Source organism: Pipistrellus hanaki, assembly GCF_964339955.1.
Source record: "Pipistrellus hanaki genome assembly, chromosome: 3".
Taxonomy (NCBI): Eukaryota; Metazoa; Chordata; class Mammalia; order Chiroptera; family Vespertilionidae; genus Pipistrellus; species Pipistrellus hanaki.
This window is the reverse complement of record NC_140505.1, coordinates 25,743,263-25,770,835: the sequence shown is the minus strand read 5'-3', so window position 1 is coordinate 25,770,835 and position 27,573 is coordinate 25,743,263. Positions and strand designations below refer to the sequence as shown.

Here is a 27,573-nt window from a genome sequence, read left to right as displayed (position 1 = left end):
TACAATGGAGTCAAGACAGTCTCTTCAATAAATGGTGCTGGGAAAATTGGTCAGATACATGCAAAAAAATGAAACTAGATTACCAACTTACCCCATACACAAAAACAAACTCAAAATGGTTAAAGGAATTAAATGTAAGACAGGCAACCATAAAAATCTTAGAAGACTCCATAGGTAGCAAAGTATCAGACATATGTTGTAGCATTATATTTACCAATACAGCCCCTAGGGCAATGGAAACTAAGGAGAAAATAAACAAATGGGACTACATCAAAATAAAAAGCTTCTGAACAGCAAAAAACAAACAAACAAACAAACAAACAAAAAGAAACAAAAACCATCAACAAAACAATAAGAAAGCCCACTGCATGGGATAACATATTTGCTAATGCAATTTCTGATAAGGGTTTAATCTCCAAAATTTACAGGGAACTCATACAACTTAACAAAAGGAAGATAAAAAAATCCAATAAAAAAATGGGCAATGGACCTAGATACTTTTTGAAAGAGGACATATAGAAGGCTGAGAAACATATGAAAACGTGTTCAAAGTCACAAATCATCCAAGAGATGCAAATCAAAACAACAACGAGGTACCATCTCACACCTGTCAGAATGGCTATCATCAACAAATCAACAATCAATAAGTGCTAGGGAGGATGTGGTGAAAAGGGAACCCTTGTGCACTGCTGGTGGGAATGTAGACTGGTGCAGTCACTGTAGAAGAGTATTGAGTGTCCTCAAAAAGTTAAAAATGGAACTCTCACGTGACCCAGTAATCCCACTTCTAGGAATATATCCCAAGAAATCAGAAACACCAATCAGAAAGGATATATACACCCCTATGTTCATAGCAGCACAATTTATAATAGCCAAGATTTGGAAACAGCCTAAGTGCCTATCAGCAGATGAGTGGATTAAAAAACTGTTGTACATCTACACAATGGACTACTATACTGCTATAAAAAAGAACTTTTACCATTTGCAACAACATGTATGAAACTGGAGAGCATTATGCTAAGCAAAATAAGCCAGTCAGAGAAAGATAAATATCACATGACCTCATTCATATCTATACATATATATAAAAGGCTAATATGCAAATTGTCACCTTGTGAGTTCGACTGGGAGACCAAAAGTTCAATGGCTCGCAGTGACATGTGCTGACAACCAGAGGGTGGTATGGAACTAAGGAAGGCCCGGCCAGCATCTGGCAGCCTGGAAAGAAGACCCCGACTGGCCCTGATTGCCAGCCAGGGGGACCCTACCTGGGCACGGATTTTGTGCACAAGGCCTCTAGTGTGGAATATAATGATCAACATAAATTGGATCCAGAGACAAGGTGGTATTAAGCAGACTGACCAACCTCAGGGAGAAGGTAGGGGAGGGGAGGTTAGAGATCAACCAAAGGACTTGTATGCATGCATATCAGCATGACCAATGGACACAGACACTGGGGCGGTGGGGGATTACCTTCGAGGGCAGGAGTAGCCAAGGGGGTTAATGGGTGTGTGTGTGTGTGTGTGTGTGAAAGGAGACATGTAATATTTTAAGCAATAAAAAATAAAAATAAATGTATGTTGATTTAAAGTTTTCTGAGTGAAATATAGGAAATGTATACACAATTCAGATTTTTAAGTCTTACAGGTAGGTCTTAAACACACTATGTAACTCCTTCATTTCTGATATATATTTAACCCGAGAATTAAATTTTTTTTTTTTTTTGTGCCAATCTGTAGGTGCACTGGCACACTTCTCTGAAAGGACCTTGGCAAAAACAAATATGCTAATTTAACGCAGACTAATGGTAAGGACAGTGGGGGTGAAAGAGTGAATTTTAAAATCTTTGCAAAATTTCATTTCCCAGAAGATATAATAAAAAACTATGTCACTTGTATAAATTCAGAATGTCTTTTTTATAGAAAAATTATATATGCATTTGTGCATAACTCTTAGGAAAAGTAAACTGTAGCTGCCTTGGAGAAGAGCCTCATTCACAGAAGTTTCACCAACACTCCAGAGACAAGAGAGGGTCCGCGACATCTGAAAAAGAAATTCCAAGTCTCCATGAGGTCGCCATTAGTAACGAGGGATGAGGAAATGTCAAGGTGGTTGTGGAGGCGGGGAACTCAGTCTCAACATCCCTGAGAGAAGAGCCCCAAAGAGATTCCAGCTGCAGAAAGTAACATCACGGCAAAGGACTGCTTTCATCGGTACTATAAACACCAGAGGAACATACTTCTTCCCAGGGCTGTTTATACATTCAGCACACTGTAGACAGTGGAGGAAATGGATTTTGCTTGCTAACAACTAGCTTCTGATGCTGATGTGATATATAGCCTTTGATGTGACCCTGTAAGGAGAAAAACAGAGGGTTAGTTTACCTTCCTGAGTCACATCACTGATGTTGAGTTAATTACTTATTCTTGTGGCATAAGCATTCTTCGCCAATCATAGTGCAATTCAAGTCATTGGATTGCAATAAATAAAGTCATATGTAGAGAATAGAGAAATGTATATTATATCCACCCACCCACACCCTCTAGTATAAAGCCCTTTGATTACCATGGCATTTCCTGGAATACAATTAATTCTATCAGAAAATACCTTTACAAAGGAAAAGGGTCTGATAACAACTTTATAAAGGGTCTGACAGTGCATCAAAGCTTCACATTCTAGACCAGCGGTCACCAACCAGTGATCCGTGGACCACTGGAGGCCATGAGGTCCGAAAGGTTGGTGACCGCTGGTTTAAGGAAACCTTTGGAGCAGCAGTTGCCAACCGGTGGTCCACAGACCACTGGTGGTCCATGAGTTCCGGAAAGTTAGCGACCGCTGATCTAGACCAAGTCCTAACCTGAACCAAGGAGCTCACGCACCATGTATATCAGGTTGGCCAGAATACACTGGACTTCATCGATGTCCACGTCTTCCACTTGCATGAATTTCAAAGCAACTAGAAAAGCATCCAGAGACAACTGGTGTGTTTTGAGTAACAAGTACCTAAAAGAGGGAAACAGAGATTCACACTAGTTACCAACAGGATGCAAGTACTTCAAAAGTAAGAAAAGGAGCACTGACTGAGTCAGTAGAAAACACATCTTCTACTAACCACTGTTCAAAACAAATAAAAATCATCTTCCACCTATTAAGTACACTCTAAAAATAAGAACTATTAAATATAATTTTGTCTTCTCAATTTAAAAAAGCCACTAGTACAAGTATAATTTTTTATATTTACTGAATATTTCATGGAATCTAAGATGCAGGCATTTTCTATCTCTGAAATCTTAAAATGGATTCGATGAAATATGGTCGTTGCCATTTTTTATGTATAATACTACCTACAGCTGTAAAGTCTGCCTTTGACGTTTCATTAACTGAGATCCTGTTGGGATCAGGCCTTGAAGAAGAGTCAACTTCCAGTGTTACATGGATGAAAACAAACAACTGCAGTTTACCTTCCTGAGTCACATCACTGATGTTGAGTTAATTACTTATTCTTGTGGCATAAGCATAAAATAAATATGTGGCATAAAATATGCCAACTTTCTGACAGACAGGAGTGGCAGGAAGAGGTTTAGTTAATTATGAGTAAAGAAAATTAATAACTCTGTCCCACATACTCTGATAAAATGTGAAATATTTTATTCTTAGGGCTGGAGTTTTAAAATATCTATTGCATGCCGAAACCAGTTTGGCTCAGTGGTTAGAGCGTCGGCTTGCGAACTGGAAGGTCCCGGGTTCGATTCCGGTCAAGGGCATGTACCTTGGTTGCGGGCACATCCCCAGTAGGGTGTGTGCAGGAAGCAGCTGATTGATGATTCTCTCTCATCGATGTTTCTAACTCTCTATCCCTCTCTCTTTCTCTCTGTGAAAAATCAATAAAATATATATATTTTAAAAATCAATAAAATATACAAAAATAAATAAATAAAAATAAAATATCTATTGCAAAGTTCTCTTATCATACATATCCCGAGTTATCCCTCCCACAAGTGAGCCTTTGCTCACTCACTGTGCGGCACTAATACCTAGAGGCAGTGGGCTGGCCAGGGAATTTTCACTTCATTCTGCACATTTAAAGGAAAAGTGATGGGACCTTGATTACACAGACTGACATCTCTATCTCAAAAGACACAGCACCTGTTATTGTAAATTTTCTTAACCTGGCAACTCTACTACATGAGTCATACAAAGAGTTTAAACTTATTAGAAAAATACTTTGCTTACACTTTCTTAAAAAGATTCCTGTAGGTGATGATCTTCAGCTTTTCAAGGATAAGGAAGATGCCACAGCGAATAAAGAAGGTCTCATGCTTCGCTAGAGCCTCGTTCAATAGAAGGAGATTGCCTTCACTGGGTGACGGGGGAAAGATGAGCAAGCATGGTCACAAAACAAAACCCCAGGATGAGAGCACACCAAAAACAATTGGCTGAGCATGTGTGAAATTTTTATTAATTTTGTATTTTAAAAAATCCCAAATGGAAAAGAATAAAATACTCTACCTTACAGCTTTGGTTACTTCAGCAAACTGCATGAGATGATACTTTTTCAAAAGCTCAATGGTTGGCATATGACCCTAAGACAAAGAGTTAATTTTCCAGAATAAGAGCCCTTTCATTTTTAACAGAATTTGTTTTTTTGTTGTTTGTTTTTTTAAACAGAATTGTTTTTGATACAATTCTTATCGGGAACTAAGTTTTAAAAACTTACAAACTTGTACTTCTTAGAATTTCTTCTTAAGTAGCTGAATAAGAATTAAAAACATCATAGTATGCTAGGGGGAAAACTGGTCTAGAAATCATAAAACCTTAATATAGTTGTGTCATTCAGTTACATATAACCTTGATCTTGACCTTCCCATGTCTCTTGTCCTTAATATCATAAGAGTGAAGTGATAACTGAAGAAATTTTTAAATTCAGATTTAGAAATACAGATACAATCTCTGGAAGAAGAAAGCTAAAAAAAATTACCCTCTTTGCCTCTGTGAAGAATAGTTAGAAATAGAGAGGGGTATGTACAACATTGTACCTTTGCCATTACAAGTTATCCTGAACTAAAAAAATTTAACCAAATGTGTGCATTGCTTTGGTAAATTTTTAGGAAATGTTAACTGGGAAGACAGAAAGGTCTATCTATCACTTTGAGAATGTTTTGCTAGCCTATTAACATATTAGTTATTTGTCACTGTTAAGTAAAATAACTTTTGGTGATCAAATAAAATACCTACTAGAATGACATTAGGCTAGAATGACATTTTTCGTTCTTGGCTAATCCATTTCTATTAATGTAGATTTTTTTAGGGGGAATAGAAATAATATAAACTTATTTTATTTGTCCTATATTACGTTCAATTTTTTAATTAAATACTTTAAATAGGAAGGAAATACAAACAAAGCCTTTAAAGAAGGATGTGGAAGTGTCAATCATGAAGATACATAGTTTAGGCTACACACAAAGCTATCTTCCTCTTTTTTGGGGTGGGCTCATATGCAGCTCAGGTTGTGATCAACTACATACCATCTGGGGTATTTTTAAAAGTCTATAAACTTCTTGAAAGCAAAGGGCTCTGTAAGAACTGAATAACTCACCAATAGCATTTTTACTGGAAGTAAATATATCAAAATCATCCTTTTGTTCTTCTGACTTAAACGGTGACAGTGCTCAAAGGCAAAGGACAGGTACTCCTCAGCTGCAGAGACATCGGCAAAAATCAGACCAGAGCATCTTTTAAAATACTGAGCTACTGAAGTTCCCTCTCTGCTCTTTATCCTGCCATTTACCCTTACACAAAGATTCTAAAGTTTTCAGAAACTATAAATGTCTACCATTAATACTAATAAATCATTTCTTGCTGTTGGATATTAAAAACACTCGAACCTTCATGTAGCAAAGATTATCAATGCCTTAATAGATTTGAATATAATTTAAAAGCTTTTCTTCTTATGCTTCATAATTTAAGAAAAAAAGCAGTGATGAAGAATAATCAAGGAAAGCTCATTTTCAAAAGTTCTATATCTATGAAAATTTTTTTGTGAAAGAAAATTTGAAATTAGTCTATATATGCCTATGGAGTAAAAAATAAGATGAAAGAGCTATTATGTTATCAGAGAATCCAGGGCTATAAGACATGGGGAGAGAAAGTGATTTTATATATCTTATATTGCCTGATGTTATGTTGTTTCACATGCAAATAGCTGTTGGGAGAGGTGAGTTAAAAAGTCTAGTCTGAGTACATAAAAGAAGTTATAAAGAACCACCTCATGCCAGCAAATCAAAAAGTTTAAAAAGAAAAAAAACTGGCATCAGCCGAAGCCGGTTTGGCTCAGTGGTAGAGCGTCGGTCTGCGGACTGAAGGGTCCCAGGTTCGATTCCGGTCAAGGGCATGTACATTGGTTGTGGGCACATTCCCGGTAGGGGGTGTGCAGGAGGCGGCTGGTCGATGTTTCTCTCTTATCGACGTTTCTAGCTCTCTATCTCCTTCCTCTCTGTAAAAAATCAATTAAAAATATATATATATATATTAAAAAACTGGCATCATGTTCTTGAGAAAGTTAATGATATAAATTGCACAATAATGTAATTTCACGAAAGTGCCATTCTGATGTGGTAATGACACCATTGCCTATGGCCACAAACACCAAACACCCCAGAACAAGGACACATTCCCACTGCCCACCGGGCATTCCAGGTGGGATTTCCAAGCAGCAAGCTGGCAGCTGTGCTGCCTGCTGCCCCAGTCTCCATGTCCTGTGCCGGTATGATCAGCACAGGCAAAGGGAGAAAACTATTATTTTTATCAAATGCCAAGAATAATGGAGAGTCTGCATGTATTTCAGAGACCCAGCATGGATTAAAAAACATCAAATACAATTTCCCTTTTATTTAACCAATTTTAGTGTCAAAAATAAACAAACAAAAAAATAACTTGAACTTGGTTTATACCTACATTCCACTTAAATAATAATAAATTGCAATAATTGTGTACATCACAGAGTTCTTCAGAACGCAATGGCTTTAAAATGCTAAAAAAAAAAAAAAAAAAAAAAAAAAAAAAGGGATTAACAACATACCTTGCTTAAAGTCACTATCGAACATGGCCTTTCGTCCAACATAGTACCTGTATGTTACTCTCTGTGCTGTGCTATAATCATCTTTCAGGTTTGAGCTGTCGATGGCTCTGATGAGAGGTTTACACAAATGGAGTTTGTTGATCTACAACAAATTACAATCCACTAAAAATATTATTTTTTAAAAAGGCAGGACCAACTTAAACTTCTACTTTACTAAGCATATGTACCCTTAAAGTGGGAATTATAAAAACCATTACCATCATCAAAATTGATCATATAATTCTAAAATCAAAAGAGAAGCCATATGGCACAGATTACAGAAAGCCCTAAGAAGAGCATCAGGCAGAGGTGCTTCCAGGCAGATGTTCCCTCCGAATGAAAGCCCCCCCCCCCCCCCTCCCTCAGGGGCCAGGGGCCAGCCGCTGGTGTGTGACATAACTAACCGCTCTCCACCTGGACAACTTCACGTACCAAAGAATGATTTCTTTGCCCATTCACAGGCCCACATGTTCTGTAGTTAATCACTAGGACAGCTGGCAGAAGGCTCTGGAGTGAAACTCCTCACTGAAAGCCCAGCTCAGCACACCGGCACACACCGCTTAACATGCGGGCACCTTAGTTACCCCTGGAGCTAAAAGCTTACCTCATAGGGCTGATGTTTAAATCAGACACTTCTTACAATAGTGCCTTGCTCTTAGCAGGCACTCAACAAATGTTAGCTCTGAGGATTACAAATAGGGCTAGGTGATGACCATTTCCCAAGCAATGCCAGGGGAGCTAGCTGATAATTAATAGAAATGGTATCCGGGAAGACAGGAGAGAGATTTATACACCATTCAAACAGAAGCGTACCTTAAAGTAAATCTTGAATAACTGATTCACCAGAAACAGCATCCCCCACTTCTTAGAATCCTCTATACCAGCACGACTATGGGGGAAATTTTTATCCAGTTACATAGGAAATAAGAATTATATTTATAAATCACAAAATAAACTGTCTAAACAAATTGATATGTTGAGATAAAGTCTTACAAATAAAACATTTGAAAGAAGATGTCTTATCCAATAGGTAAGACTGAAGAGTCCAAACCAGGAATTCTAACCCCAGTTAAATATTAGGTAATACCCTCCCTCTGCTGCAGCACCTAAAAACCGCCTAGTTTGGCTGAAACCGGTTTGGCTCAGTGGATAGAGCGTCAGCCTGCGGACTGAAAGGTCCCGGGTTCGATTCCGGTCGGGGGCATGTATCTTGGTTGCGGGCACATATCCCCCAACCCCTGAGGAGGTGGGGGTGCAAGAGGCAGCTGATCGATGACTCTCTCTCATCGATATTTCTAACTCTCTGTCCCTCTCTTCCTCTCTATAAAAAATCAATAAAATATAAGAAAAACACACACACACACACAAAAAAAATCTGCTTAATTTGCAGCAATAGTATGTAAAAGCTAATAGTTATAAAGCATTTTATGGTTTTTCATTTTTTTGGTAGTGTCCTTTGAAGCACAAAACTTTTTTATTATGATGAAGACCAATTTATCTGTTTTTCCTTCAGGTGCTTGTGCTTTTGGTTTCACAGCTAAGAAAACCATTGCCAAACCAACCAAGGTCATGAAGATCACTGCTCTGCAGAAACACATAATCAAACAGAAGTCCAAGTACCCATGTAATTAGTATTTCCTGAGGGCTACCTTGGTGTGAGAGACACCCTGTGAAAACCGCATACATGCCCTCACGGACTTTGAAATCAAACAAACATCATCCAAATAATTATTTTTGGTGAGTGTAGTGAACACAATGTACCGTCTGTCATGAAAGGTTATGAAAGGAGACTCTCATCTACTTGGATGTTCGGTGATGAGGGGTATTAGAGAGGCTGAAAGCTGGGACATAAGCAGACAACCAGATGAGAAGCTGGGAAGACATGCCAGGCAAAGGAATGGCATGTGTGGAAAGCTTCAGTGGGAAGTACTGGGAGGAACCGCTTTAAGTCAGCTTGAGTGGGATGTTTTGAGGTGGGGCTGGTGGGGGCAGAGTTGGTGAGAAATGAGAAATTGAAACACTATTCTAAGGAAAAGAGATTTTGTTTATTTACACATGGAAAGCTTTTCCTTTCTTTGCTTTAAAATATCCTAAAACTCAATTAAACATAGCTTTATAATGGGTGAAGAGATGGAGTTTCAGGAGAAAAATGGAAACTCTAAAGTAGAATCAGATGGAAAGTCTAGCAAAACTTAAATAGTGGCCCTAGCTGGTTTGGCTCAATAGATAGAATGTGGGCCTATGGACTGAAGGGTACTGGGTTCGATTCTGGTCAGGGGCACATGCCGGGGTTGTGGGCTCAATCCCCAATAGGAGGCGTGCTGGAGGCAGCCAAACATTGACTCTCTCAAACAAATCATTGATGTTTCTATCTCTCTCTCCCTCTCCCTTCCTCTTTGAGAACAATAAAAAGATACTTTTAAATAAATAGATAGATAGTGGCTAAAAAGAACAGTCAGCTTTAGGCCAGGTCAATATAAATTACCCAAAATAAAAGAGAGAAAAAAGATTGAAAAACATACAGTACATCAGTGCCCTGTGGAATAATATCATGTAGTATAATGTCCATGTAACTGGAGCCCCAGAAAGAAAAGAGAAAGAATGAGAGAAAGCAAAAGTAGTTGAAGAACATAAAAAAATAAATTTAGAAAAATCTAGTAAAAAACATCAACTTAAAATCCAAGATGCCCAATGAACCATAAACAAGAAAAATAGGAAAATACATAGGTAGCCTGGCCAGATGGCTCAGTTGATTGGAGTGTAGTCCCACACACCAAAAGGCTATGGGTTCAATCCCCGATTGGGGTATAAATGGGAGTCAGCTGATTGATGTTTCTCTCTCAATCTCTAACCCTCCATTTCTAAAAATCAATAAAAACATATCAATGAGTAAGGATTAAAAAACAACAACAACCTGGGTACATCAGGGTCAAACTACTGAAAGCCAGAAAGAAGTAAAGAGAAAAAAAGGCAAAGGAAAGAGTCACTATAAGAATCACAACTGACTTTTCATCAGAAACATAGAAATGCTGATGAAATGACATTTTAAAGTCTTAAAGAAAAAAAAGTTCAATCTAGAATACTCCACCTAGCAAAAGGATCCTTCAAAAATGAAGATAGAATAAAAAAATTTCAGAAAAAAGAAAGCTTAGAAAATTCATTGTCAGCAGATCAACACTAAAAGCAAACTGCTAAATCAAAGTCTCAGAGTAAAGAGAAATGGTACCAGATAGAAACTCAGATCTATAGGAAGGATTAAAGAGCTCAAATGGCAAATATGTGAGTAAGCATAAAAGACTATTTTTCTTTTTTCTTACTTCTTTACTAAACAATTAACTGTTAAAAGTAAAAAATAAAATGACTGTGGGGTTACACATATGTAGAAGTAAAATCAATGTCAACAACAAATAAAAGGCAGGGAAGGGGCAATGCATTATGATAGGAGACTGATAATATCCGTCTCCAAAACCTTACTCACGTGTCACTGGCACAGACTCGGAAACAGCTCATCAACAACTCAGCTGCTTTTTCCAACATGTCCCCAACTTTGCTTTTTCCTTTCTTAACCAACTGCTGATCTGCCTAACAGAATATAAAACATTTACTTTTTATCTCTGCTAGATTCCTTAACTAAAAAATAAAATCACAGTGCAGTTAGAAGCAAAAAAAAAAAAAAAAAAAGTTACAACTAAGAGTCAAAGTCCCAAAAGGTTCTGACGAAATCATCTAGAAATTATAGATCAGACCACCTCTTCCACAAATCAAATCTCCTTTCAAACAATTCAAGCTAAGTCAACCAAGTTTTTAAGCCATTGCATGTAGCCATGCACTGCTAAGAAGCCTTTTGTTCCCTCATTACTGACTTTCCCATCTCTTACACACAGCTATTAAAAACCCTTGAAACACACACTTTCAATAAATATCAAAGTCGTTACCACGTTTGACCTCTTCCTTGCTTTCAGGATAGTCTTCGTTAAAAAAGAATCAGTTTTCTCCCACTTCATACTCTCCCTATCACAGGAGAGATGACACATTTCTCAATGTGTCATCTATGAATCCCTAAGGGCCTTCAAGATGCCTGTAGATAACTCATATGGTTAAACTACTTTCATGATAATACTAAATTATTATTTCTTCTAATTGTATTGATGTGTGCAGTTTTCACTGATGGTGCAAAAACAATAGTAGGTGAAACCACTGGAGCATCATGCATCTACAATCTATCCATCAGTCAATCAACAAAGCTAATTTCACTTTAAAATGTCCTTAATGATGCAGTACCATTAAGTCTTGGTCCTTGAATACATACATTTTTAATGTTATTTGTGATGAAATGGGAAATACATTCAAAGTATGTCTGTGACACACCAAAATATGATGGTTGTTTTAAGGCAGTGGTTCTCAACCTTTCCAATGCCTCGACCCTTTAATACAGTTCCTCATGTTGTGGTGACCCCCAACCATAAAATTTTTTGTTGCTACTTCATAACTGTAATTTTGCCACTGTTAAGAATCGTAATGTAAATATCTGTGTTTTCCGAAGGTCTTAGGCGACCCTGCTAGCGGTTCTCAACTTGAGGGATGTGATGAAAATAATTTTATGGTTGGGGGTCACCACAGCATGAGGAACTGTATTAAAAGGTCCTGGCATTAGAAAGGTTGAGAACCACGTTTTAAGGAAAGCACTTAGGCACTGTTGAAATTGCCAGCTGCTCCATGGAACTGACAGACAAGCAGTGTAATTCAGATGTGCTTGAAAGTGAGTGAAAGAAGCCTGTTACTTCCAAGAAACAACTGACAGTATTTGTTACCAACGGCAATATTTGTGCTTTCAAGGGAAAAATAAGAATTTTGGAAAGCTTGTATGGACCACCATGAATCTGGCAGCTTTCCATTACTTCTAGAGTCTTCTGATGAGGTCACTGTAGATATTAACAAATGTATCAATAGTTTTTCTGGTTTTGTCTTTTTATATAATGAAATGTATCAATAGTGGGAACATCTCATAACTCAATTAACTAAAAGTTTCCAAATGTTCAATGTATGTTACAAAACCATGCAAGGGTAAAAGATCCATTCAAAGTGCATGACTAGCCGAAACCGGTTTGGCTCAGCAGTAGAGCGTCGGTCTGTGGACTGAAAGGTCCCAGGTTCGATTCCGGCCAGAGGCATGTACATTGGTTGCGGGCACAACCCGATAGGGGGTGTGCAAGAGGCAGCTGGTCGATGTTTCTCTCTCATCGATGTTTCTAGCTCTCTATCTCTCTCCCTTCCTCTCTGTAAGAAAATCAATAAAATATTTAAAAAACAAAACAAAAACAACAACAACAAAAAAACAAAGTGCATGATTCACCAGTGGATTCTGATGTAACAGTGGAAAAAGTTCACTGCTAAGCTTCAGAACCCACACTGTAACTAGCCTGTAAAAAGTAGCTTTTAGAGTTTTGATACAGCTTAAAGAAGAGTACCTACAATTATCTAAAAAGACTACTAAAATACTCCTCCCTGCTCCATTTACTTTTATGTGAGGCCAGACTGTATTCATATATTCAACCAAAACAACATATTGCAACAGAGTAAACACAGAAGCGGAAATGGGAATCTGGGTGGCTTCTGTTATACTAGACATTAAAGTTTAAACTGCAAAAGAATACCATTCTTCTTAGTACTTTTTATTCATTCTAAAAATAGTTATTTTTTTGTTTAAAAGTTAATTATGTTACCATGTAAAAGTTTTATTATTACTTTAATTTTTCATCTTTATTGTTGAAAGTACTACATGTCCTTTTCCCCCCATTAGATCACTATAGATATGCACCTGCCTTATCATTTTATTTCTTTAAATGAATATTAAAATTTCTGTTAAAATTTCTAATACAGTGAATATGCATACATATAACACATATCCTATCTAATCTAATAAAAGAGTAATATGTAAATTGACCATCACTCCAACACATAAGATGGCCACCCCCATGTGGTCAAAGATGGCTGCCCCCATGTGCCCCTTAAATGGAAACAGATGGCCACCACAAGACGGCTGGCAGGGGAAGGCAGTTGGAAGGGACCAGGCTTGCAGGGAAGAACAGTTGGGGGGGGGGGGGGGGAAGCAGACCTGCAGGGGAGGAGGACAGTTGGGAGGGACCAGGCCAGCAAGGGAGGGCAGTTGGGGGCAACCAGGCTGGCAGGGGAGGGCACTTAGGGGCAACCAGGCCAGCAGTCCTGGATTGTGAGAGGGATGTCTTACTTCCCGTTTAAATGGCAGTAAGACATCCCTTGAGAGATCCCATATTGGAGAGGGTGCAGATTGGGCTGAGGGACACTCCCCCCCCCCACCCGCCCCCGTGCATGAATTTCATGCACCAGGCCTCTAGTAGTAACACTATAATTTCAGTTCTAATATTTCCATTGGGTTCTTCTTTATATCTTTTATTTGCTAGACTGTCTACATTTTCATTTGTTTCAAGCATGTTTGTAATTGCTCCTTTATTAGGCCTTCTTATGATGCCTGGTGTATTTATCAGGGAATTTCAACACTGTGTCATCTCTGGTGTTGGTTGATTGTCTCTCCACATGCAATATCTCAAAAGGTTAAGATTTTCCTGATTCTTGGTATAAGTGATTTTCAATTATACCCTGGACATCCGGGGTACTGTTACCATACAAGGCTGTGGATCTTATTTATCTTGTTTCAGCAGGCCTCTGCTGACGCCATGCTAGTGAGTAAATGGGGGCTCTACCTCTATGGCACTGGGTGGGATGGGGGTCTGGCTCCCCAGGGGATGGGGCCCTGCAGACTTTATCTGGAATGCAGCAGGAATTGTCAAAGAGGTCTGTCTTGATGAGCTGCCTTGCCCCATCCTGCTCTCCTTGAGGCTTCTTCATCCCTGCCAGTTGGTATTCCCGGATTTCAGGTTTCTCTGGGACCAAGACTGGTCAGAGAGGAGGCAAAAAAATGCAGGAAACTCACTGCTCACTGCTCTGCAGGTTCCTGTCCCCTATTTCTCTCCACCTCTCGGAGTCATGTTGGCTTTAAAATTCCCAGTAGGAGAAATAGGAAAAATATGTCTATTCCATCTTATCTAGTGAGAGTCATTAATAATTTTTAAAACTGTAAAGGGGTTTTAGGACCAAAAAGTTGAGAAATGCTGCTCCAAAACTGACTGATGCTGATCCCCAAGGGGAAAGCAAAGCCATAAAATTCAGAATCTTTACCTCCTCATACCAGAGAAACCCTTACCTATTGCTTCAACCTACATTAAGTTGGAATACTTTAAGTCAGGGGACAGGCCACATCTTTTTTCTTTTTTTTTTTTTTTTTAATATATTTCATTGATTTTTTACAGAGAGGAAGAGTTATAGAGAGTTAGAAACATCAATGAGACAGAATCATCGATCAGTTGCCTCCTGCACACCCCCTACTGGGGATGTGCCCGCAACCAAGGAACATGCCCTTGACGGGAATCGAACATGAGACCCTTCAGTCCGCAGGCCGATGCTCTATCCACTGAGCCAAACCGGTTTCGGCAACAGGCCACGTCTTAACAGAATAAGAGAATGCAGAATTGCCCATCTATTACTGCTCCATCCCCTTTAAGAAAAAAATCTTGCATGTCATAAATGACTAACCATATACAGAAACAACTCCCTCTATAGCTACAGTGTGAAAACAGATGTTTATTTAAATCTGTTCACATCAACCCAAAAAGAAAAATTGAGACATCCCTGTGAGACATTTTGTTCTCTATACCAGATATATACCAACCCCCACTCATGCCTCAAAACTCCTGTAAAGAATGACATGAAAGTAAGCAATAGACAGATATCAGATCTGGGTTGTAAAACAATAGTGATAAAATTGAACTTACATTATTGGCAAATACTCGAAGGTCAAGAGCTACTGCATACATGACAGGCAGAGCCCTACAGGAGCAAAAAAATACGGGTGTTTGAAGAGGCTATGAGGTCAGAGCGCCCATTACCAGGGACTGCCATCTACACACCAGGCTATTATCCAGAACAGGAGTTAGCATCCCTCCAATAACCCTTCCCCATCCATTAGGACAGCTTGCATCCTTTGCACTCCTGATCAACACAGAAGCCAGACACTGAAGCTCTCTACGCCTACTGCCCCAGGCCCTCCTCAGAGGCTTAGAACCTGGCCCACATAGGGGCCCTTAGACTGAGGGGGACTTCCTCATTGTTCCCAGGACATCATCCTTCTCTACTCCCCACAATTATTCAAATTATTTTACACAATGGAATAGTACACTGCTGTAAGAAATAATTACTCGGTGGGAAAGTATTGGGAGGAACTGCTTTAAGTCCAGCTTGAGTAGAATGTTTTGAGGTGTGGGCAGAGTGGTGAGAAATAAGAAGCTGAAACAGCCGAAACTGGTTTGGCTCAGTGGATAGAGCATCGGCCTGCAGACTGAAAGGTCCCAGGTTCAATTCTGGTCAAGGGTATGTACCTTGGTTTCGGGCATATCCCCAGTAGCGGGTGTGCAAGAGGCAGCTGATGGATATTTCTCTCTCATCAATGTTTCTAACTCTCTATCTCTCTCTCTTCCTCTCTGTAAAAAATCAATAAAATATATTTTAATTTAAAAAAAAGAAGAAGCTGAAACAATCTGGGTTCCCTGTTCTGTTCCATTGGTCTATATGTCTATGCAATAGACAAAATGTCATAAAACAATTTTTTTTAAATCTGACAGTATTGGTCTTCCTTTCACGGGTCAATAAGCCTTCACTTTAAAAAGGGGCGTGGGGTTTTGTTTTTGCCCTTTTTTTTTCAATATAAACAAAACTTCAGTGTTTGCCTACAGTTTGTTAATAAATCATAAAATTAAGAATTAGTTTGTCAAACAATTTAAAATAACCCAATTATTATGTATTATAACACCCCAAATGAACTTCTAGTGCTCTATCTCTTTTGTCCAAGTTTAAGACCAAAAATAACAATCGAAGGGGAAAAATTGTATTTAATAAATATTTGGGGGCATGCAAGGGTTGAAATAAAATAATACTTCATTTTTATATATGCAAATAGTCTGGCTGATCTGCTATTTAAGTTTACAATGACTATTAAAATTCCATTATCCATGTTGACATTACATCAATACATATTAAATGTTTACATAGAAAACATAATACATATTTAATTAGATTACATTTTTTAAAGCTTCTGCAAAAAAAAAAGGCTAATTTCTAGTTATTTTTGTTCATACTTACCAGTTTTCTTCTTTGTGGCCCTGAAACGCCCGCAGGAATGATGTAATATATTAAGGTATGACATATAAAATTTAAATAATGCTACAAATAAGAATAAATAAGGAGAATTCTAAATTTTCAGGGGGATAGCTTACTGCTATGTGAACTCATAACAGTAAGTTCTTAAGAAAAAAATGTATAAACCCTCTTACAAATATCTGAGTATCATAGGTGTAAGTACTAAATATATTTCATACATACTTTCTCCAAAGAAAAAGACTATTTTCATAAGAATTTTTTAAAAATTGACTTGAAAGAAACATCCATGCAAGAGAGAAACATGGATCAGCTGCCTCCTGCATGCCCCCTATTGGGGATCGAGCCTGCAACCTGGGCATGTACCCTAAATGGGGATCGAACTAGTGACCTAACAGTGCAATTGATATCCCTCAATCAATTAAGCCACACCAGCCAGGACACAAGATTTTTTTTAATTGGCAATCACAAACACTTTATTTGGTTACTCTGAGCCTAGATGATCATAAGTTATATGTAACCAGAGGCTTGGTATACAAATTTGTGCACGAGTGGGGGTCCCTCAGACTGGCTGGTGATCAGGGCCAATCAGGACTGCAAGAGGGTGGCTGTGGGATTGCACTGACCACCAGGGGGTAGCTCCTACATTGAGCATCTGCCCTGTGGTGGTCAGTGCGTTTCATAGCTACCGGCCAGTCGTCTGGTCATCTGGTCCTAACAGTCACTTAGGCATATATATATTTTCTGATATTCCACTAAGGGAATGGAACCAGTCCCTATAACCACATTTAATGTTTTAGAGGCAACAAAATATTCTTCTTCATAACAGAATTAAATAAAATCCTTAATCATAACCAAATCCTTTTAACTTAACTAGATGATAGGTTTAAGACCTACGCTAAATTTAAGTATCAAGTGAAATAGGTAAATATGAGTTTCTCTTCCAAAAAGTTTTAATTCCTTTTCTAATTAAAGGGATAAATAAAATTAGCCCAAGGTCTCAAAATCTTAAACCTCAAATAATCCACTGCATCTGTTATAAACTGAATAATTAACAGATGACAAAAGATATTGGACGATGACAGTCTGGCATTTGTATGCCTCTATGAAGTCATGGTTCCCCACTGCATACGTGCACCTGGAAAAGAAACATTGGAGCCTGAGGACTGAGGCAGCATGGACAGGGCATTCACAGGATGAAATCCTAGAAGTAAACTACGTACACCACACATCTTTTATCACAAACACCCAGTTCTCAACTGGTCCTCTAGTGAAAGATGGACCTTCTGCTTGGCAGACTACATAAGATGAAGAAACATACAAATAACTATTTGAAGTAAAATGGGTTGGCATGTTATAAAATCCCATGTTAAGTTTTGAGACTATTCTTTCAAGTCCCAGAAGGAGAACCTAGCTGCCAGCAGGTTTTATTAGTAACATGCACGGATATACATATGAAACTTTAATAAGTGATGACCCTCTAACTAGATTCCCAGCTGGTCAGTCATTATTAGTCAGTTCATCAACAAATCTGGAATCTCATGGCAAACTGAAGGGTACCTTACACTACAAAGAAACCAGTGGCACCCCGACTTTTCCAAAGATCTCAGAGGGCTACCCTACTTTTCCTCCCACCCCACCCACATCCCAACCCCAGCCTGCTCTGAAACACTGGAAGAATTGCAGGCAGGGAAGCAATCAAACACCACATACTTTAAGAACATAAAACTTTGCCTGAATTGATGGTTTAGAGATAAACATAAATTAAATGAAATGTAAATAAAAAGTAATATTTTATTTGCTTTGCTCAGCTGCAGTTTCTTTCCCAGTTAGGCAAAGAGATTAAAAGCCAGGCATATTTCCCTGAAAAAATACAGTCAAATGTGGGCTCTATACCATACTAAACAAAAGATCACTATACGCCAATATAATGAGTATCAAGTGTTGTTGTTGTTTTTTGTGATATACAACAGACACATAAATATACATATTGCAATATAATTTTAACTTTTGAAAATATACATGATCCTTGAAATTTTTTTTAAAAGTTTACTAAAATTTTAGTTTTTTAAAGTTCAAAAATTTTCACAGGCTTTACTAAAGTGAAATTGCAAACATGCTTGTCTACTTTTTCAAAGTAATTATTCACTGCTTCAAGCATTAGATGATGTTAAATAAAATCCCTAGTCAATTCAGCAACTCCAAGATCTGCTTGTTTTACTTACCTTAAATGAGCTGCAAACATTTCATCATAAGGGGGTTCCAAAACTTGTTGACACTTCTCTTCTGGAGAGGCCAACTAAATAAAATAATAAGAAAAATGGCAAAAATTAAATTAAAAGGCATGGAAAGAACACAATGTGTATAGATTTAATCAAACCTATTTCAAAAGAATATAGACTTTACAATTAACAGTAATACTTTATACTTTAGTACTTCTAAATAAAAGGTTCACTGTTTCAGTAAACATTAATCAAGCATGAGCTATGGATAGAGTACTAGATCAGTGATTCTCAACCTTTCTAATGCTGTGACCCTTTAATACAGTTCCTCATGTTGTGGTTTAGTACAGTTCCTCGTGTTTTCCGATGGTCTTAGGCTCTACAGCAGCGGTTCTCAACCTTGTGGGTCGCAACCCACAAGTTGAGAACCACTAGCAGGGTTGCCGAAGACCATCGGAAAACACAGATACTGTATTTACATTACGATTCATTAACAGTAGCAAAATTAGTTATGACGTAGCAATGAAAATAATTTTATGGTTAAGGGTCGCCACCACATGAGGAACTATATTAAAGGGTCGAGGTATTAGAAAGGTTGAGAACCACTGCACTAGATTAATACAATGTTTTGTCTACCACAGGCTAGGAAACAATCTAGGCACTTATATACTTATCTTAATGTTTCATACATGCCTTAATATTTCTTGCCAGTTAGTCAAGAAATATTTAATAAGCAGCTACTATGTGCTTAATATTTAATAAATAAAGTATATAATACCTTACATAAATAAGGTCTGATGAGTTAGAGAAGAAGCCATGTTAGGAATCACTCCTTCTCAGCTTCCTGGTGATAGCACCACCCTCTCTCTGTACTGGTCTAGATTAGTTGACCTTTACCTCTCTTTCCTCTTAATGGCCAAATTTTAGGTAATATAAGCATTACAATGGATTATAAAGCACATTGAATTTAAAAAAAAAAAAAAGAATCAATGAGTCTACTCTTACACTGATACAATACATATGTAAATGTGGAAGTGAAAAATGACATCAGAAAAATCACCATTCTACAATATCTAATGAAACAACTGATTCGGACAATGGCCACCAGTGAATGGAACCATCAGATGGAAGGTTAATGGTAATTCTATATTGAAGAAATCAGCCTCAGATTATATTAATAAATGGACAAACAGACATGTGTGTCCCAGATGTGAACCTGAATCTCATCAAGTCTCTGGCACTAATTTCTATTTAGAGCAATGGTTCAATGTGTTTTGCATATTAGAACAACCTAGGAAACTTTATTTTTTTAAAAGCCTACTTCTAATCCAGGAACTGTGGGTTGTTGTTTTTTTGTTTGTTTTGTGTGTGTGGTTTTTTGTGGTTATTGTGGTGGTGTTGTTTTTTTTGTTTGTTAATCCTCACCTGAGGATATTTTTCCATTGATTTTTTTTTTTTTTGGGGGGGGGGGGAATGGAAGATTGAAACACATTGATTGGTTGCTTCCTGACCAGAGCCCAGGACAGAGAGGGGCCTGCAACCAATGTACTTGGCCTTGACCAGAATCAAATCAGGGACCCTCTGGTCTGCAAGCCAATGTTCCAGCCGCTGAGTCAAACTGGATAGGGCTGTTTGTTTTCTAAATATTTTTTTGAGTTCATAGAAGGGAGTAGGAGAGAGAGAATTATTGGTCGGCTGCCCAAGAACTGTTTATATGGTCAGAGGTGCAACCTATAAGGAGCCATTATAATCACCAAGCTCATTAGATAAGCTCAAATTCTAAATCTGTCTTTGGAAGTTAGGTACCGTATCCCTCTCTCTGCGCTTAGTCCTTTCACCTACCTGAAGCCGTGGGTTGGCAACATGAGGATGCTTAAAAGACACCAGCTCTGCACAGGATTCCCCATCTCTGGTGTCGATTGCTTCATAGACCTGAAGCATTTGAGAAGAGAAAAGCCAAGTAGAAAATAAAATATTCTAATAGAACCTAAACAACACATTGTATATCACTAAAATTCATTTTCTCTATTTTGAAAGGAGCAAGAATAATCAAAATATGACAAGTATTCTCTTTAGCCAGCAAACAATAACTACCTTTCAAAATAAGATCGTCCAAAGGCAAATAAACAGGTGACTTACTATTAAAAACCATGAAAAAGCAGAATAAGCCAGTTTATTATCTGAATATTAATGAAGGTGAATTATTCTAGTTTTACTCAGTCATACCAGCAGACATTTGAAAATTCACTTTCATAGCTTATGGGGAAAAAGAGCTTATAAACTACATATTTCCAAAATTCAAAGGCTTCTACTCAGCCTAAATATAAAAATTGCACTGACAATGGCTAAATGAATGGTGTCAGAGTCATACAACAGGTAACTGTGTGCTGTAAAAAAGGATGAAATAAATCTACATGTAATAACATGTGAAAGTGTTCACAATATGCTTACTGTTAAGCAAAAGAAAAAAGAAAAAAGTTAGCCACAGGAAAACTGCATAATTTGATCTGAGAGAAAAAGAAAAGGTATGTATGACATGTAAGCACAAGAAGAAATGCAGGATCCCATGCCACAGCAGTTGACCCCTTAGCCAGTGGGGTTTTGCCCCAACTAAGGAGGGCTAAGGAGACTTTTATTTTATATATTTCTATAATGGAAGACTGTTATAGCATTTATAATTAGAAAAGCAAATGATATTTTTAGATTATATTCACACACAAAATGACATAAAAATCCCAACTATATAGGTGAGGAGAAAGCAAAACCTAAAGCTGCAGATATATATTAGTACTAGAGGCTCAGTGCATGGATTTGTGCACTGGTGGGGGCGTGGCCTGGGGGGATCAGCCCATGGGAGCGAGGCTCATCGAGGTCAGCTGAGCAGCTGTGGACCCACCCTCTGAGCAGCAGCTCCCACTGCTCATCCCAGTCACTGAGTGGCAATCCCATTGTGGAAGCGCACAGACCACCAGAGGGCAGCTCCTGCATTAACTGTCTACCCCCTGATGGTCAGTGCATGTCATAGCGACTGGTCGACTGGTCATTCTGCCATTCAGTCACTGGGCTTTTATATAAACTAGAGGCCTAGTGCACAAAAATTTGTGCATTCAGTTGAGGGGGCTCCTCAGCCCAGCCTGCGCCCTCTCAAAGCCGGGGATCCCTCATGGGATGTCCAACTGGTGGCTTAGGCTCACTAAGCCGCAGTCTGGCCTCCCTCTGCGGAAGGTAACCAGCAGGCCAATTGCAACGGCACAGGTGGCCAGTGGCCAGCCCCGCCCCCCACTGTGTCACTGCCACTGGTGGTCTCCCTCTGCAGGAGGCAACCCTGGCGGGCCAATCTGGGAACAGCAAGTGACTGGCCCCACCCCAAACATCCCCACCACTGGTTGCTGCTGCCCCTCTCCTCCCCTTCACTGTCCCCTCTCTCTTCCCTCTGGCACATGCCTTGGCTGGCCTGGCACCACCTGCTTGCCATCTCCGCCCCCCTCCAACCAGTCATTCAGCCGTTAGGTCAATTTTCATATTATGCTTTTATTATTTAGGATAATTTATCTACAATAAAATTAAATATATAAATTTATGCCCACACAATGGACATCATAAAGAGAATATCCAAATGGTGGGCCAGATGTGAGCACTTTCATTACCCAAGAAAGTGCTCACATCTGGCCCACCAGTAAAATGCAACAAGACACCCATATACACCACAAAATAGTTAAAATGGAAAAGGCTGGCAATACTAAATATTCCAAGAATATAAAGCAACTAAAACTCTCACACATTGCTGGGGAGGGTGAAGTGGCATCCACTTTGGGACACTGATTGGTATACCTACTAAAGAGAACACATACTTACTCCCCCACCCAGCAGTCCTATGCCCATGCACCAGCAGCCAGAAAAAAATGGAGGCAAAAGCCACCAGGACACCAGGGGGACCCAATTCCTCATCTGTTGTACTGCTCAGACCATTGACTGGAAACATCTACACCACCTTATCTAATGAAGAATTTGCCACTTGACTATTCAACAAAACTACATAGGCACTTACATTTTGAGCCAGCAATTCCACTTCTAAGGATTTACCTTACAATAAGGAACAAAAGATGTTTGTGTAGGATTACTTGTTGATGTATTCTGAGTAATCACAAAATACAGATTCGATATGGATGGATGGATGTATTGAGGGAGGGGGGAGGAGTAAACAGAGGAGTGGCCACAGGCTAGATTAACAAACTGATCTGTCCCTCAGTGGCAACTGAGGTCATAGGCAACCCTGTCACCTGCTTTAGTCAGTTAATGTGTTATGTCCCAGAAGCTTTGGCCTTTTAATTTAAACACCTCCCAGCTGGACTCCTGGCGAGCCTGTTTAGCAGCACCCTGTGGGCCTGACCCAGAGACTGCAGAGCTCACCAGGTAAAGCTCTCTAGCCCTGGGCACTCTTAGGAGTAAGTTCTCTTTCTTGGCTGCTGCTGATCACCTCGAGAACTCCAGGTTCCAAGCTGGTCCATGGGGGAATCAACTACTCTGGGAACTCATAGTTCCTAAAAAATCAATTTACTAGCTCTGTTCCCTTAAAAGGCCTAGAAGTAATGACTCCCAGTAGCAAAAAGACACCTAGCACTCAGACTAGTTTTCTAAATTCCATTCTCCACTAAAAGGAACCAGAAGTCCCTGGAGAAATAGCTGAACCAGTGCTGGAACAGGGAAAGAACTAAGTGAGAGAGGAATAGATATTACTGTGCCAGAAAGCAAAGCAGGGCTCAAAGAAGAATGAAGACATATCAAAAAGCCACAGAAACCAGTCTGAAGGGGCTCCCAGTGTCTACATATGCAACAATTTTAACTTCAATAACAACAATACTCTTAATATTGGTATTGATAGTGGATTATAATGTGCCCTTAAAAATAATGCATAATGATACTTTTAAAAAGGAGAGCAAAGGGGAAAGTTTTTTTAACAGATGAAATACTAACAAATGTAAAAGAATGATATAAAGTCATCACTTGGCAAACATTAATGTAATAACTGACTTGGAAAATACCCAAGTCAGTTATTACATTAGAATGAAGTTATTACATTTAGAATGAAATCTAAGTCTTGAGGAACAGAATGCTCCTAGATTCTCCTAGTCCCGTGGTTGGCAAACGAGCCACATGCAGTTCTTTGGCCTCTTGAGTGTGGCTCTTCCACAAAATACCATGGCCTGGGTGAGTCTATTTTCTAGAATTGTCATTAGAAGAAACTTAAGTTTAAAAAATTTGGCTCTGAAAAGAAATTTCAATCGTTGTACTGTTGATATTTGGCTCTGTTGACTAATGAGTTTGCCAACCACTGTCCTAATCCATCCAACAGCTTCCAAGTTAATAACAAGGGAAAAGGTACCTCAACACTGGACTGATCTGATGGATGTCAAATGAATCAGTATTATCAATGTGCCTCCTGAGGTGAGGCTATAGGAAACTCACACTATCAAATTTAACCTGAACCTAATCATAAGGGATAGTCAAAGGCAGACTGTGAGACATCTACAAGTCAACTGGCCCGGACATTTCAAAAAAGGTTAAATGTCATAAAAGCCCCCTCACCCCCAACCCCCCAAAATGGCAAGAGGACCCTTTTAGATTAAAGGACTAAAGAGCAAACAAACCAAATGGCATATACGATCTGTCTGGATCCTGGGTTTTAAAAAAGTTCTAAAGAGTTTAGGGAACATGGAAAATTAAACTATAGATTCTATATTAGAAAAATACTGACATTAATACTGATGTTAAATTTCTTGAGTGCAATAGTCACTGCAGTTATACAGTGGAACAGCCTTGGTACTAGGCACAGTAAAGGACCATAGTGTCATCCACTTTTTCAAATTGTCTGGGGAGTACACATGCCCAGAATAAACATGGTGGGTAGGCCAGGTGAGGGGTGTTATATGTCTTCATTCTACTTCTTTCAAGTTATCTGTAGGTCTGAAAATTTTCAGAAAAGTTGGAGGAAAAATGAATATTTTAAATGTAAACAACTTTTAAAAAATAACTTGTGCTCAGGCCAGTATAGCTCAGTTGACTGGAGTGTCATCCTGTACACCAAAAAATGGCAAGTATGAGTCCTGGTCGTGGCACATACCTAGTTTGTGGGTTCGACCCCTGTCAGAGCACGTGAAGGAGGCAAACAATTGATGTTTTTCACTCACATCTCTCTCTCTAAAATAATTTTTTTAAAAAGTTACTTGCCGTTTAAAATAAGATTTTGCAAAATGGATAAAAGACATTAAAAGAATAATACCAGGGGGACCAATACCATCATGCTAATACCATTCTGCTTGCTATGCTGAGTAATAAGGTCAGTGGTCTCTAACTCAGGAATCGCATGTGTTCTGCCAACATCCATGAAACAGGAAACCCATTAGCTTATGAAGAGGGTAAAAACAAACCCGGGCCAATCAGCTATAAGGAAGTGGTCACAGAAAACATGGTAAATGAGATATACCATTTGTCCACTGGCTGAGGATGTTGTGAATGTCAAATAAGGAACGGAAATTATCCAAGTTGAAAGGGATACTGAGATTCAAGAAACAATATACTTCAGAAACTAGGAAACAGCCAGGTTCTGACAAGGTCAGGACAAATGGCTGAAACTTCGAACAACAAAGACAGTGAGCTTTATGTTAAGAGCATGAACTCTGGAGCTGGAAATCCTGGTTTTAAAGTGCCCCTCACTTGCCAGTGACTTTGGAAAGCTGTTAACCTGCTTGGTAAAATAGGGCTTGAAATGACCTACCTCCTACAAAAACAGTAATAATGCGTTATTATATACAACAGTGCCTGGTTCTTATAATAAACATTCAACAAGCACTAATCATTCTTCTCATCACCCCAAACTGTTTAATCAAATAAGATAGACAAGTGGTCGGCAAACTCATTAGTCAACAAAGGCAAATATCAACGGTACAATTGAAATTTCTTTTCAGAGCCAAATTTTTTAAACCTAAACTTCTAACGCCACTTCTTCAAAATAGACTTGCCCAAGCCGTGGTATTTTGTGGAAGAGCCACACTCAAGGGGCTAAAGAGCTGCATGTGACTCGTGAGCTGCAGTTTGCCCACCACGGATAGACAATTAAAGAAGATTCTCAGAGTGCTCCTCTGATAATGTAAGGACAGGACGGAGAGGTAGTTTGGTGAAACAGAATATGAAACTTAAGAGTCAGGTAGATCAGCACGAATCCTACCTTTACTCCTCACTAGAATGAGTAGGTCTGAGCACTGGCAAATCACTGTTTTACCATCCAGCCTAAAGACCAGCTTCACCCCCTTCTATCTGCCTCCATTTATCCAGCTGACAAACTGTACTGAGCATCTGCATGAGTCAGACACCATTCAAGGCACCCAGAACAGAAAAAGAAAAAAAAAAAAAAGAAAAACGAAAAAAGAAACAGAACTATGTGTGGACAAGAGAATGTAAAAGATGAAAAAAACCAAACACATTCATATTCGTTTTTCAGTGTCTAAGTCCTTGCTCAACTTAAATAAACTGATATTGCCCCGCTGGAATAGCTCAGTGGTTGAATATCCACCCATGAACCAGGAGGTCATGGTTGGTTTCCGGGTCATGGTTGGGTTGCCAGCTCAATCCCCAGTAGTGGGCATGCAGGAGGCAGCTGATGGATGCTTCTCTCTCTCTCCCTTCCACTCTCTGAAATCAATAAAAACAAGTTTAAACAAACAAACTGATGTTTGAAAATCTTAAGTCTGAAAAGAGAAGGCCACAGTACACTTATCCTTAAGAAAAGGTCTTAGGCCTCAATGAAAAGACTAGCAAATGAATGTATTTTTGTGTTTTAAGTTAAAATAAAAGAATGTATCTGTTTTTTCATGATTCCTGTTATAACCAATTTTCTCAATTAAGCAACTAATGATCCTAATCACCTCTATATCCAACTAAATATCTTCACCTAGTTATCTATTGAGGCTTTCAATTTAACAAAATTTATTTTTCCCTACAAATCTGCTCTGCTCGTCTGTTGCTTAAGGTAGAAGCTTGGGAACCATTCTTGACTCCTATCATTCCCTTAACCACACATTATTACCAAGTCTTGATAATGTTCCCTTCGGATACTTAAAAAAAAACAAAAAACCATTTTCTCTTTTTCCATATCCTTATTACCACGGTACTAGTTCTGCGAATTAGTTCAGTGGAAAGAGTGCAAACTTTGAATTCATACATACCTGTTCAAAATATACTACTGCCGTATACTGGCTGCTGTATGGTCGAACCCCCTTTGAGAGACATTTCCCGAAGGAGATTATATATATATATATATATATATATATATATATATATATGCCAAGTGCTAACACACACAGTGTACTGAACGGTAGCTATGACTAGAGGCTCGCAGTCGGAACTCCTTGCTTTCTCCATCTCCTGCTTCCACCACCATCTCTATCCGAAAACAAAACCTCTAAGTCAGGCTTTTGGGTCAGGCCTTCTTCACTGACTACATTAAGGGCTGAACCCCACCTCCTTCGCGTGGCTAACGGGCCCTTCAGCATCCCCCAGGACTAGGGACCCCTCCTCCATACACACGGACGTCCCTAAACTGAGAGCAGCGACCATCGGCGAATCCCTGGGTCACCAAGAATCACAGCGGTGCGTCTGGCTTCCATCGTCCTTGCTTCCCATTTGGCGGCCAAGTGCCCGCGAAGAGACTCAGACGGACGGGAAGTGTCCATCCCAGATCCCAGCCAGACACGAGCCGGCTGCCCACCCACCCACGATCCCAAAATCCGGCAGGCCAAAGGAAAGAGATGAAGATCCTGCAGACCTCGCGCCGCCGCCGCAGAATAGCGTTACCTGCTGCAGGTACTGATTGATAGTGATGTGCGCCATCGGGGATCCCACCCCGCCGGAACCAGACGACGGAGCATGCGCGCCAGGCCGCGCGCCACTTCCGGCTCGGTCCGTTCCCAGCTCTGCTCCCCAGACCCAACT

General features: G+C 39.2%; 1 protein-coding gene across 4 annotated transcripts; it reads right to left on the bottom strand.

Moving 5' to 3' along the window:
• Positions 1–1,892: 1,892 nt before the first annotated feature.
• Positions 1,893–27,559, bottom strand: PCID2 (PCI domain containing 2). Of its 4 annotated transcripts, XM_084879871.1 has the most exons (15): positions 27,436–27,559; positions 20,428–20,517; positions 18,589–18,662; positions 17,436–17,501; positions 16,349–16,390; positions 14,986–15,040; positions 10,596–10,699; positions 7,931–8,006; positions 7,079–7,220; positions 5,597–5,697; positions 4,510–4,583; positions 4,234–4,359; positions 2,880–3,003; positions 2,240–2,353; positions 1,893–2,043 (listed from the first exon to the last, which is right to left on the bottom strand). In XM_084879871.1, the coding sequence occupies exons 1-14, from the start codon at positions 27,469–27,471 to the stop codon at positions 2,264–2,266; spliced, it is 1,200 nt and encodes a 399-aa protein (XP_084735997.1). In that variant the 5' UTR covers positions 27,472–27,559; the 3' UTR covers positions 1,893–2,043; positions 2,240–2,263. The 4 variants fall into 4 exon arrangements, with proteins under 4 accessions (XP_084735997.1, XP_084735996.1, XP_084735998.1 ...); XM_084879870.1 differs by having other exon boundaries at positions 1,893–2,353; XM_084879872.1 differs by lacking the exon at positions 10,596–10,699 and having other exon boundaries at positions 1,893–2,353; positions 27,436–27,487.
• Between the last annotated feature and the right edge of the window lie 14 nt (positions 27,560–27,573).